This window comes from Pseudophryne corroboree, chromosome 2 (genome assembly GCF_028390025.1).
Source record: "Pseudophryne corroboree isolate aPseCor3 chromosome 2, aPseCor3.hap2, whole genome shotgun sequence".
Taxonomy (NCBI): domain Eukaryota; kingdom Metazoa; phylum Chordata; class Amphibia; order Anura; family Myobatrachidae; genus Pseudophryne; species Pseudophryne corroboree.
In genome coordinates, this window is record NC_086445.1 from 110626504 (window position 1) to 110639689 (window position 13186).

General features: G+C 45.9%; 1 protein-coding gene across 3 annotated transcripts in view; it reads right to left on the reverse strand.

Moving 5' to 3' along the window:
* ATM (ATM serine/threonine kinase) overlaps window positions 1–13186 on the reverse strand; it is a 434777-nt gene that overhangs the window by 213996 nt on the left and 207595 nt on the right. For all 3 annotated transcript variants that reach the window (XM_063951603.1, XM_063951598.1, XM_063951604.1), the window contains exons 28-32: window positions 12619–12745; window positions 5670–5869; window positions 3644–3821; window positions 2833–2997; window positions 1411–1543 (exon numbers count right to left, since the gene is read on the reverse strand). In XM_063951603.1, coding sequence (XP_063807673.1) covers window positions 1411–1543; window positions 2833–2997; window positions 3644–3821; window positions 5670–5869; window positions 12619–12745 — 803 coding nt within the window. The remainder of the gene's footprint in view (window positions 1–1410; window positions 1544–2832; window positions 2998–3643; window positions 3822–5669; window positions 5870–12618; window positions 12746–13186) is intronic.

The window sequence follows — 13186 nt, forward strand, 5'->3', positions numbered from 1 at the left end:
AACACAGAATGCCCACTGACATGCAGCGCTTTTTACACAGTAAAACACACTTGTAAAGCACCAAATTCGCTTGTGCCCCCCCCTCTGTTTTGCACCCTGATACTTGTAGTCAGAAGTGAAAGAGGACCAGCGATGTCTCTGCAGCCTGAGGAGAGAGAACATGGCACTGAGCAGTGTGCTGGCTGCCTGAGGAAGAAGCTCCGCGCTTTTTACCTCCGAAACTTTTCATAATATTTATACTGGCGGGGGTAGGGCTGTGCCTGGGCATCTTATGACCCCTTTTTGACAGTTTATAGAGGTGTTTTTGCTGCCCAGGGTGCCCCCCCCGTGCCCTGCACCCTGCAGTGCCTGTGTGTGTGGGCAGCAATGGCGTGCTGCGCTCCCGCCAGCCGCGCTGTACCTCAGCCATCACTTTTCTTGATAGAAGATCTGTCTTCTTCTACTCACCTGTCTTCTGACTTCTGGCTCTGTGAGGGGGGTGACGGCGTGCTGTGGGAGTGAGCATCTAGACACGGCTAGCGTTCAGTTCCCTTCAGAAGCTAATGGTGTCCTGTCAGCCAGAAGCAGAGCCATGAAACTCTTCAGGAAGTTGGTTCTGCTTCTGCCCCCTCAGTCCCACGAAGCAGGGAGTCTGTTGCCAGCAGTTCTTCCTGAAAATAAAAAAACCTAACATAAGTCTTTTCAGAGAAACTTAGTAGAGCTCCTCAGAGTGCATCCAGTCTGCCTGGGCACATTTCTAAAACTGAGGTCTGGAGGAGGGGCATAGAAGGAGGAGCCAGTTAATATCCATTGAAAAGTCTTGGGAGTGCCCATGGCTCCTGCGGAACCGTCTATGCCCCATGGTCATGAAGTGGACCCCAGCATCCTCTAGGACGTATGAGAAAAAGCTTTTATATTAAGTAAAATGTGTGGGTAATAATAATATAAAATACATATTTATCTGACCTTTTTTCACCCGGTTAAATAGCCCATTCCATTTTAAAGAGATTGAGATAAAACAATTAGGTTTTTCTCTTAAGCTCTAAAATAAGAAGGTTACTTCATAAAAAGCATGGAACATTGATGACAGAAGATGGGTATTACCAAGGCAGGGTTATTGCCAGTGATAAAACGTGATCACTACCAGTAACCACTTATACATCTGTATAGAGCAAAGTGAAAAAAAAGTCCCATCCAGGGTAGAAAATAAAAAAGAAACACCGGCAAAAGGCGTTAGACCCTTTTATACGTCTGCTGCTTAATAACTATACATAGAATGAATAGAAATCACATGACTATGTAAAGAGTAGAAAACTGGTCACAAGATTTTTGTTTTTCTTTTTTGCACGCAACAATAGCAACATTTTACAGCTTGTGGCTTTTTTAATTGCTGTACAGCATGAGAGAATTGTCAAATTGCTGACACAATACCTTGGAATTCACGCACAAGATCTTTCATTTCATCCTTGTGTTGCTCCAGTTGTTTTCTTAAATCATTTAATCCCTCCAGTCTGGTTAATGGGAGTGAATCACAAACACTTACAGATAGAAAATGGCTTACTTCCTGCAGAGATAAAACACATAATGTCAGGAACACAATCAAGTTCTGCACGATGGAAGAACTGAAACTGCTCTACAGGTACCTGAAAATAATGTCTGTATATCCAAAACGACCAATGAGATGTTTGCTTTCACTTTCCGAACTGTACTAGAAAAATGTCAGGCTCCTATTGGTTAATACTGTATACCCAATAACTAATTTTGTATATGTAGCACATTTTGGTGTATGGTGGTGATGTCCCTCTCTGTAGATACATCTACCTCTCCCACATCACCAGTCTTTGATAGCTGAAACTTTGATCCCTAATGCTCAGTGGATGTACGCGAAAAAAGGTCATTTCGGCACATGCCGATCGGACTACAATAAATGTCTATGGACACAGGTTCTGTAGTGCGGGAGTGTGAATACCATATCATGAGTAATGGACAGCAGATCGTCTCGTAAAGTAAAAACTTAACTGACATGCATTTTCCTCCAGCACATGACTTGCATTAAGCAGAGGAATAGAATGAATAATATCTCCTTTCCTCCTCCCTCACATACTGTAGCTTAGTGACTACATTAGTAGTGGAATATCTGCAATGTTCTCCTTACCCTTCCTTACCAATTGTTATAGGACTGCTGCAAATGAATATTAATTGATGTGATACAAGTCACACTGTTCCTCTCTAACATCTCAGGATCTTTCCAGCTCTTGGCTCTCCTTCCTCCAGCACATGACTTATTTGCATTAAGTAGAGGAATAGAATGAATAATATCTCCTTTCCTCCTCCTGCACTACTAGTTGCATATCTGCAACATCTCAGGATCTCTCCAGATCATGGCTCTCCTGGGTATTGTAGAGTCACAGCCTACTCACAACCCTACTCATAGCACCAGCCTTTTGTCACGGTCTGCAGGCTTGTCTCTCCCTATAAGGTAGTCTCTCTCCAGTGTTATGGCTTGTACCATTTCCCTGCCATTCACACAGGCAGACCTGCTGCATCTAATGCGGTCACAAGACTTTGTGCCGTGGCCCTAAGTTGCCCTCCTCAGCTGTCAATATGTTAAAGTCCTGGCTCAGGCTCTCCAGGAATCCTTGCTGGTGTCTTTAAAGGCCAGGAATAAGACTAATATTATGGGTGCTATTGGCCATGTGCCGCACATCCTACCACAACAATGATAAGCTAGCCATGAAACCTATAGCAGCAGACATGTTTCCAGGGTGCATGGACTCTTATGTAAGCTGTGTAGTAGGTGTTACCTGTAGAACAGTTTTCAGAAATGACCCCACTATGGGCAGAAGCTGGTACCTCCATAAGTGAGAAAGCCCCTCCGCTGTACTTTATTTTCTGGTGTGCTTGTCGCAGGTTTTTGAACAACAGATGGTCAGGAAAGGGGTCCAGAAGTTTAATAGTGTGGTAGAGGTTTTCATTGTCTTGGTTTTCAACCACCAAAAACTTCAATAAGTCATATACCTGTAAATTAAACATATGTTATACAGTATCCGAGCAACATATATTATACATAACTTTTTTCCCTCACTATATAGGAATATGGATGCTGAACTGTAAAGAGTTATGAGAGAAGATTTTTCTTTGAAAGACCACTGATGGTCTCAACCACACTGTTCTGCTGATCCACAAAAAACATTCACAGTGCAAATCCTGCTATTTGGACCCATCATGGAAGAAATGGCGACTAAGGGCTTTGTGGCATAAACGTCCATCACCCAAGGCCATAAAGCCCTGTAGATTTGTGAGCTCTGACTTTGAAATCACTGTCTTGGATTGAGACATCCTGCCCCCTGTATACAAGAGATTCCATGAAAAATAGGATCTGATTAGTATGAGTATGGAAAAAAACAGAGCTGTAACCAGATATTTGATGCCTGTGCCAGAAAGAGCACTGGTGAATCCCCCAAACCACACACACATATATTTTGAATAGGGACAGTGCGTGGGGCATAGTCTCACAGGGAAGGGGCATGGCCACACAACAGTACTCCCGAATCAAATTACACCACATGGTGAGGCAACCTTATTCACATTGCAGCATTACCCAAGAATATTTCAAATGTACAGGATACAATAAAGTCTTTGGAAACTAAGGGAAGAGTTTTACCTGCTCCTGAATTTCTGCCTGGCTGTTTGCCAAAGGGATGAGGCTGCCAACAATGACATGTAGGTGGCTCCCCAGTGCATCCTTGCAGTAAGTGACCGCTGCCCGGCAAACATGGTACAAAAGGTCAAGACACAGCATGAGGCTGCGGGTGGAGACTTCATCCTTAGTGCAGGCAACTCTGAAAGGTAAAGAATTATGTAGAGTAATCAGACACCAAAATTCATGAAAATCAACTTTAGGTTCTCACACACAAAATAAAGATTGTATTTTAACAATAAGGCACTGCAAAAATTCATCACATTCATTGGCACAATGGCACATCCACTGAACATTAATTTGCATAATCCGTTTTTTTGTGGACAAAAAGAAATTGATTAATGCAAATTACAATTTCCTCATCTGTTTTCAACATCTTTTTCCAAAGCTGAAAATGTAGCTGAATTTGTTTTTTAAGGTTTACAGTATATACCCATAGTGTTATCACAGCAGCCATCCAAGCACCCTCATCTCTTCGTCCCTTCAGCAGTTTTTTAAGGTAGAACTTTGTTCAAATTTAAGGGGCCCATTAATCAAACAATATTTGTGGCTATTTCCCTGAAAACACCCTTTTTCGGGTGTTAGCCGTAAGTATTACGTAGGTCATGAATGTATGGCAGATGGACCAGAGCAGATATCTCAAATACCTGCTGCGAACCCTCCATTCCTCCTGGAAGCCACATCCCCATAGGTCTTTATGGGGAATGCGATGCTGCCAGATTTACCAATATCCGGAATGGTTTGCACCCGCAGGTGCCAGATAATATCACGCCGGGATCGCGTTGCACATGCGATCAATGATAAATGGTCCCATATAGCGGCAATGAAAATAATTTGCAAAAGGATTTACAATCAATTATAAGGAGCAAACAAAAGCAATAGTGACGATATTAAAAACATTTTTTTAGCAATATAAATCGCAAAATAATCTCTTCAATACAAAATAAAACCCCCCCCAAAAAAAAAAAAAAAAAACACCCAAAACCCCCCCAGAAAGTTAGCAGCATAGTGGTTAGCATCACTGCATCATAGCGTTGTGGTCATGAGTTTCCAACAAAGGGGTGTATTCAATTGTAATCAGAAACTGACGTCTTGTCGGAAAGACGGCAGTTTCCGTCTTTTTTAGGTCGGAAACTGTTTTTCCAATAAGTCTGCAATTCCGACTTGTCGGAAAACACGTGGATCGACGGAATAGCCGTGAGAAGCGCGGCCAAATCCGACAAGTTTTAGCCCGGTTTCCGACAACGTCAATCGGACTTTAAAATCGGACTTTAAAAAAAGTTGGATTGGCATTGTCGTGAATGGCCAAATCCTGATGTCGGAAAGGATCAGACATCAATTGAATATACCCCAGAGTCTCTATCTGTGTGGAGTTTGTAAATCGGCTTCATCTCTGCATGGGTCTCCTTCCACACTCCACAAAACATACTTTTAATATATAAATTAGTCAAACTTAATTTGCTCTTCAGTTTCATTTAGTAAATGAGGCTTTGTGTAGCTACATCAGAGTAGAGGCAATTTATCATGTTTACTTGTAGCAGAACAGTCATCTATAGCTTGTAATAAGACAGAACAGAATACATATATAATACCAATGACCGGGATCCCGGCTGTCATCGGCAGCGAGCTCTAGAAATCCATTTGCGGGGTCGCTGTGCTCGCCACGCTGCAGGCACGGTAGCTTGCTGCGCTCAGCACAGGTTATATTCTCCCTCTATGGGTGTCAAGGACATCCATAGAGGGAGAAAAGCCTGTGGCGCCAAGGATTCTGGTGTCGGCATTTCATCGCCTGTTGGGATTTCGGTGTCAGCATTATGACCAGCGGGATCCCGACAGGCGGTCTCGTGATCGCCTCCCGACAGAACATATCACCTGCCTTATGTTCTAGCAATCAGGACACGGACATACGTCGGGGTTCTGTAAAAGGATCTTAGAATAAACTAAAATTAGGTTTTTAAACTGGTATTCGCACAGCCCCCCAGATATGTACCTGCTATTAATGTGGTGGATCAATGTGTAGATGACATCTCTGAGGACAAAGGCCCATGCTCCTCCTAAACCATCTTTAATTTCTACCAGCAACAGGTTAACAAAGAGATGGTAAATGGTGAGGATCTGGTGCCGCCTGTACACATTGCTACTCTCTGCAGCCTGTTTGCATATGGAAAGCAAGATCTTCTGGAAAGAATCCTGGAAGAAGAACATGCATAGGGAACACATTTAAAATCTGCACGTTTAATACATTTATTAAAAATCCATGGTGAAAACTCAGCATAAGATATAATCTTTAAAGAAGAAATATTGGCCCTCATTCCGAGTTGTTCGCTCGCAAGGCGATTTTAGCAGAGTTACACACGCTAAGCCGCCGCCTACTGGGAGTGAATCTTAGCTTCTTAAAATTGCGAACGATGTATTCGCAATATTGCGATTACAAACTACTTAGCAGTTTCAGAGTAGCTTCAGACTTACTCGGCATCTGCGATCAGTTCAGTGCTTGTCGTTCCTGGTTTGACGTCACAAACACACCCAGCGTTCGCCCAGACACTCCTCCGTTTCTCCGGCCACTCCCGCGTTTTTTCCGGAAACGGTAGCGTTTTTATCCACACGCCCATAAAACGCCGTGTTTCCGCCCAGTAACACCCATTTTCTGTCAATCACATTACGATCGCCGGAGCGAACAAAAAGCCGTGAGTAAAAAAACTATCTTCATAGCAAAATTACTTGGCGCAGTCGCAGTGCGAACATTGCGCATGCGTACTAAGCAGAAAAACGCTGCGATGCGAGGAAAATTACCGAGCGAACGACTCGGAATGAGGGCCATAATGTTCAGTTTTAGGCCTATTTATTATGGAAAACCCATTTCACCAAAGCCTCCTCTGCTCATCTGGGTTCTCCCTCAAACAATGTTTTTGTGTGTAAAAGTGGAACTGGTCTCGGCTTCCAGCTTCACTTTGCATGAGTTAAACCCACAGAGCTGGATCAAGTGTGCGCGCTCAGGTAGTGAAGACTGGCTACCTGAGTGGTAGACTCATCCTACCACTGCCAGCTACAATCAAGGAGCTGAGGATCAGATGCCCTGGCAGACCTTTCTTGAAAATTAAGGTGAAAGCAGAATGTGACTGCAGAAAAGAACCTAAAGATGTAGATAAGTCATTCATTTTGGGGTTTGTTTTATTAGATTATTTTTGTACATATAGGGGCTGATTCCAAGTTCAGAGCAGTGCGAGAAAAAAAAACCAAGTAACTTTGCACTTTTGAACAAACCATGTTGCAATGTAAGGTGTGCAGATACATTTATTATTTTACGAGCAGGGTAAATACTGGCTGCTTTTGCATGTAGCCACAAATGCTGGACTATGCACTTTAGATTTGTGTTTGGACATGCCCATCCCAAATGTAAATCTCTCTGCACCTCCCCTACCTGCAGCGCAACATGGGTTTGCCAAAGTGCAAAGTTATTTGCTTTTCATTTTGCTTTGTTCCCAACTCAGGGGTATATTTAATAAAGCTTCTAAAAAATAAGAATTTACTTACCGATAATTCTATTTCTCGTAGTCCGTAGTGGATGCTGGGACTTCCGTAAGGACCATGGGGAATAGCGGCTCCGCAGGAGACTGGGCACAAAGTAAAAGCTTTAGGACTAGCTGGTGTGCACTGGCTCCTCCCCCTATGACCCTCCTCCAAGCCTCAGTTAGGATACTGTGCCCGGACGAGCGTACACAATAAGGAAGGATTTTGAATCCCGGGTAAGACTCATACCAGCCACACCAATCACACCGTACAACCTGTGATCTGAACCCAGTTAACAGTATGATAAAACTTAGGAGCCTCTAAAAAGATGGCTCACAACAATAAACAACCCGATTTTTTGTAACAATAACTATATACAAGTATTGCAGACAATCCGCACTTGGGATGGGCGCCCAGCATCCACTACGGACTACGAGAAATAGAATTATCGGTAAGTAAATTCTTATTTTCTCTGACGTCCTAGTGGATGCTGGGACTTCCGTAAGGACCATGGGGATTATACCAAAGCTCCCAAACGGGCGGGAGAGTGCGGATGACTCTGCAGCACCGAATGAGAGAACTCTAGGTCCTCCTCAGCCAGGGTATTGAATTTGTAAAATTTTGCAAACGTGTTTGCCCCTGACCAAGTAGCTGCTTGGCAAAGTTGTAAAGCCGAGACCCCTCGGGCAGCCGCCCAAGATGAGCCCACTTTCCTTGTGGAATGGGCTTTAACAGATTTTGGCTGTGGCAGTCCTGCCACAGAATGTGCAAGCTGAATTGTACTACAAATCCAACGAGCAATCGTCTGCTTAGAAGCAGGAGCACCCAGCTTGTTGGGTGCATACAGGATAAACAGCGAGTCAGATTTTCTGACTCCAGCCGTCCTGGAAACATATATTTTCAGGGCCCTGACTACGTCCAGTAACTTGGAGTCCTCCAAGTCCCTGAGACACGCCTGGCTGAAGCCAGGGCTAACAGCATTACCACTTTCTATGTGAGATATTTCAAGTCCACAGTGGTGAGTGGTTCAAACCAATGTGATTTTAGGAACCCTAAAACTACATTGAGATCCCAAGGTGCCACTGGTGGCACAAAAGGAGGCTGTATATGCAGTACCCCCTTGACAAACGTCTGAACTTCAGGCACTGAAGCCAGTTCTTTCTGGAAGAAGATCGACAGGGCCGAAATTTGAACCTTAATGGATCCTAATTTTAGGCCCATAGACAGTCCTGCTTGCAGGAAATGTAAGAAACGACCCAGTTGAAATTCCTCTGTGGGGGCCTTCTTGGCCTCACACCACGCAACATATTTTCGCCAAATGCGGTGATAATGTTTCGCGGTTACATCCTTCCTGGCTTTGATCAGGGTAGGGATGACTTCATCTGGAATGCCTTTTTCCATCAGGATCCGGCGTTCAACCGCCATGCCGTCAAACGCAGCCGCGGTAAGTCTTGGAACAGACAAGGTCCCTGCTGGAGCAGGTCCTTTCTTAGAGGTAGAGGCCACGGATCCTCCGTGAGCATCTCTTGCAGTTCCGGGTTCCAAGTTCTTCTTGGCCAATCCGGAGCCACGAGTATAGTTCTTACTCCTCTCTTTCTTATGATTCTCAGTACTTTTGGTATGAGAGGCAGAGGAGGGAACACATACACCGACTGGTACACCCACGGTGTTACCAGAGCATCCACCGCTATTGCCTGAGGGTCCCTTGACCTTGCGCAATATCTGTCCAGTTTTTTGTTGAGACGGGACGCCATCATGTCCACCTTTGGTTTTTCCCAACGGTTTACAATCAGTTGGAAGACTTCTGGGTGAAGTCCCCACTCCCCCGGGTGGAGGTCGTGTCTGCTGAGGAAGTCTGCTTCCCAGTTGTCCACTCCCGGAATGAACACTGCTGACAGTGCTACCACATGATTTTCCGCCCAGCGGAGAATCCTTGCAGCTTCTGCCATTGCCCTTGCTACTCCGAACTCTAACTGTTCCCTGGACCTTGCCCTTATCAGGAGATCGTCCAAGTAAGGGATAATTAAGACGCCTTTTCTTCGAAGAAGAATCATCATTTCGGCCATTACCTTGGTAAAGACCCGGGGTGCCGTGGACAATCCAAACGGCAGCGTCTGAAACTGATAATGACAGTCTTGTACCACAAACCTGAGGTACCCTTGGTGAGAAGGGAAGATTGGGACATGGAGATAAGCATCTTTGATGTCCAGAGATACCATATAGTCCCCTTCTTCCAGATTCGCTATCACTGCTCTGAGTGATTCCATCTTGAACTTGAACCTTTTTATGTAAGTGTTCAAGGATTTTAGATTTAAAATTGGTCTCACCGAGCCGTCCGGCTTCGGTACCACAAACAGCGTGGAATAATACCCCTTTCCCTGTTGTAGGAGGGGTACCTTGATTATCACCTGCTGGGAATACAGCTTGTGAATAGCTTCCAATACTGCCTCCCTGTCGGAGGGAGACGTTGGTAGAGCAGACTTCAGGAATCTTCGAGGGGGAGACGTCTCGAATTCCAATTTGTACCCCTGTGATACTACCTGCAGGATCCAGGGGTCCACTTGCGAGTGAGCCCACTGCGCGTTGAAATTTTTGAGACGGGCCCCCACCGTGCCTGAGTCCGCTTGTAAAGCCCCAGCGTCATGCTGAAGACTTGGCAGAAGCGGGGGAGGGCTTCTGCTCCTGGGAAGAGGCTGCCTGGTGCAGTCTTTTTCCTCTTCCTCTGCCCCGGGGCTGAAATGAGTGGCCTTTTGCCCGCTTGTTCTTATGGGAACGAAAGGACTGAGTTTGAAAAGACGGTGTCTTTTTCTGCTGAGAGGTGACCTGGGGTAAAAAGGTGGACTTTCCAGCCGTTGCCGTGGCCACCAGGTCTGATAGACCGACCCCAAATAACTCCTCCCCTTTATACGGCAATACTTCCATATGTCGTTTGGAATCTGCATCACCTGACCACTGTCGCGTCCATAACGCCCTTCTGGCAGAAATGGACATCGCACTCACTCTTGATGCCAGGGTGCAAATATCCCTCTGTGCATCACGCATATATAGTAATGCATCCTTTAAATGCTCTATAGTTAATAATATACTGTCCCTATCCAGGGTATCAATATTTTCAGTCAGGGAATCCGACCAAGCCACTCCAGCGCTGCACATCCAGGCTGAGGCGATTGCTGGTCGCAGTATAACACCAGTATGTGTGTATATACCTTTTAGGATATTTTCCAGCCTTCTATCAGCTGGTTCCTTGAGGGCGGCCGTATCAGGAGACGGTAACGCCACTTGTTTTGATAAGCATGTGAGCGCCTTATCTACCCTAGGGGGTGTTTCCCAACGTGCCCTAACCTCTGGCGGGAAAGGGTATAGTGCCAATAATTTGTTAGAAATCAGCAGTTTTTTATCGGGGGAAACCCACGCCTTATCACACACCTCATTTAATTCATCTGATTCAGGAAAAACTACTGGTAGTTTTTTCACACCCCACATAATACCCTTTTTTTTTTTGGTACTTGTAGTGTCAGAAATGTTCAATGCCTCCTTCATCGCCGTGATCATGTAACGTGTGGCCCTACTGGACATTACGTTCGTCTCCTCACCGTCGACACTGGATTCAGTATCCGTGTCTGGGTCTGTGTCGACCATCTGAGGTAACGGGCGTTTTAGCGCCCCTGACGGTGTCTGAGACGCCTGAATAGGCACTAACTGATTTGCCGGCTGTCTCATGTCGTCAACATTTTTTTGCAAAGTGCTGACATTGTCACGTAATTCTTTAAATACAACCATCCAGTCAGGTGTCGACTCCCTAGGGGGTGACATCACTAACACAGGCAATTGCTCTGCTTCCACATCATTTTCCTCCTCATACATGTCGACACAATCGTACCGACACCCAGCACACACACAGGGAATGCTCTGACAGAGGATAGGACCCCACTAGCCCTTTGGGGAGACAGAGGGAGAGTTTGCCAGCACACACCAGAGCGCTATATATATTCAGGGATAACCTTATATAAGTGTTACTCCCTTTATAGCTGCTGTATTATATATTAGCTGCCAATAGTGCCCCCCTCTCTTGTTTTACCCTGTTTCTGTAGTGTAGTCTGCAGGGGAGAGTCAGGGAGCCGTCCTACCAGCGGAGCTGTGAAAGAAAATGGCGCTTGTGTGCTGAGGAGATAGGCTTCACGGCGGCCTTTTCTCCCGCTTTTTTCTGGAAAACTGGCAGGGGTTAAATGCATCCATATAGCCCAGGAGCTATATGTGATGCATTTCTTTAGCCACATAAGGTTTTTATCAAGTTTTATTGCGTCTCAGGGCGCTCCCCCCCAGCGCCCTGCACCCTCAGTGACCGGAGTGTGAAGTGTGCTGAGAGCAATGGCGCACAGCTGCAGTGCTGTGCGCTACCTTATCTGAAGACAGGAACGTCTTCTGCCGCCGCTTTCTCCGGACCTCTTCGCTCTTCTGGCTCTGTAAGGGGGCCGGCGGCTCGGCTCCGGGACCCATCCAGGCTGAACCTGTGATCGTCCCTCTGGAGCTAATGTCCAGTAGCCAAGAAGCCCAATCCACTCTGCACGCAGGTGAGTTCGCTTCTTCTCCCCTTAGTCCCGCGCTGCAGTGAGCCTGTTGCCAGCAGGACTCACTGAAAATAAAAAACCTAAGTATACTTTTACTTCTAAGCAGCTCAGGAGAGCCACCTAGATTGCACCCTTCTCGGCCGGGCACAAAATCTTAACTGAGGCTTGGAGGAGGGTCATAGGGGGAGGAGCCAGTGCACACCAGCTAGTCCTAAAGCTTTTACTTTGTGCCCAGTCTCCTGCGGAGCCGCTATTCCCCATGGTCCTTACGGAAGTCCCAGCATCCACTAGGACGTCAGAGAAAAGAGAATTGGTGATCTTGCCCATAGCAACCAATCAGATGCTGTCTGTCCTTTCTCTATTGCCTTTTAGAAAATGATAGACAGCATCTGATTGGTTGCTATGGGCAGCATCACCAATTCTCTGCTTTAGTAAATTATGGTATGGTATTTAGCCTTGACTGATAGTTTACTTGAATGTATTAGGATACAAAAATGTTGACCAGCTTCAATGTTACTTGGCAGACCCAGATTTACACAGGTGTACTATGATTTACACAGGTGTACTATGATTGGCCGGCTGTCGGGATCCCGGCACACAGCATACTAACGCCGGGATCCCAACCGTCGGAATGCCAGCAGCGGGGCAAGCGCAAAAGAGCCCCTTGCGGGCTCGCTGTGGGCACGGTGGCGTGCCACACTATTTATTCTCCCTCCAGGGGTGTCGTGGACACCCAAAGAGGGAGAATAGTTGTCGGTATACCAGTGGTCGGGATCCTGGCGCCGGTATTCTGAGCGCCGGGATCCCGACAGCCGGTGTAACGAGTGTCACCTGAATTACACACCTCGCAAGTCTACTCACCGGAGTCTTGGAGAGAATCGCCACCAGACTCTTCATCTTGCTTTTGTGACAACTGCTGATATAATCCAAAGTTGCTTTAATTACATATGAGGGAAAATACGGGGGATTTGGAGCTGGATCCAATTCTCTAAAGAAGGAAAACAAATACATAATTATCTGGATGATTTAGTAATATTACAATATGAACAGACTGGAACATTATGGAGGGGATGTAGTTAATATCCCGGTGGTCGGGATCCCAGAAGTCAGAATACCGACTCCGGGATCCCGACCGCCAAGAATGCAGACAGCTGCGCCAGGGCTATTCCCACTCGTGGGTGTCCTCAAAACCCATAGAGTGGGAATAGAACCTTTCTAGCGATCGCCCCACTGCCGGCATTCTGGCGGCCGGGATCCCGGCGTCATTATTCTAACCACCGGGATCTCAGCCGACGGGATTCCAAACCCAACCCTTATGGAGTAAAGGAATAACTCTCTCTACTTTAAACACTGATACATTAATACAAGTCACAATACTGGCCTGCAATCTGACTGTCGAGAACTCCTGGGTCTGTTGTTACTTATGCAT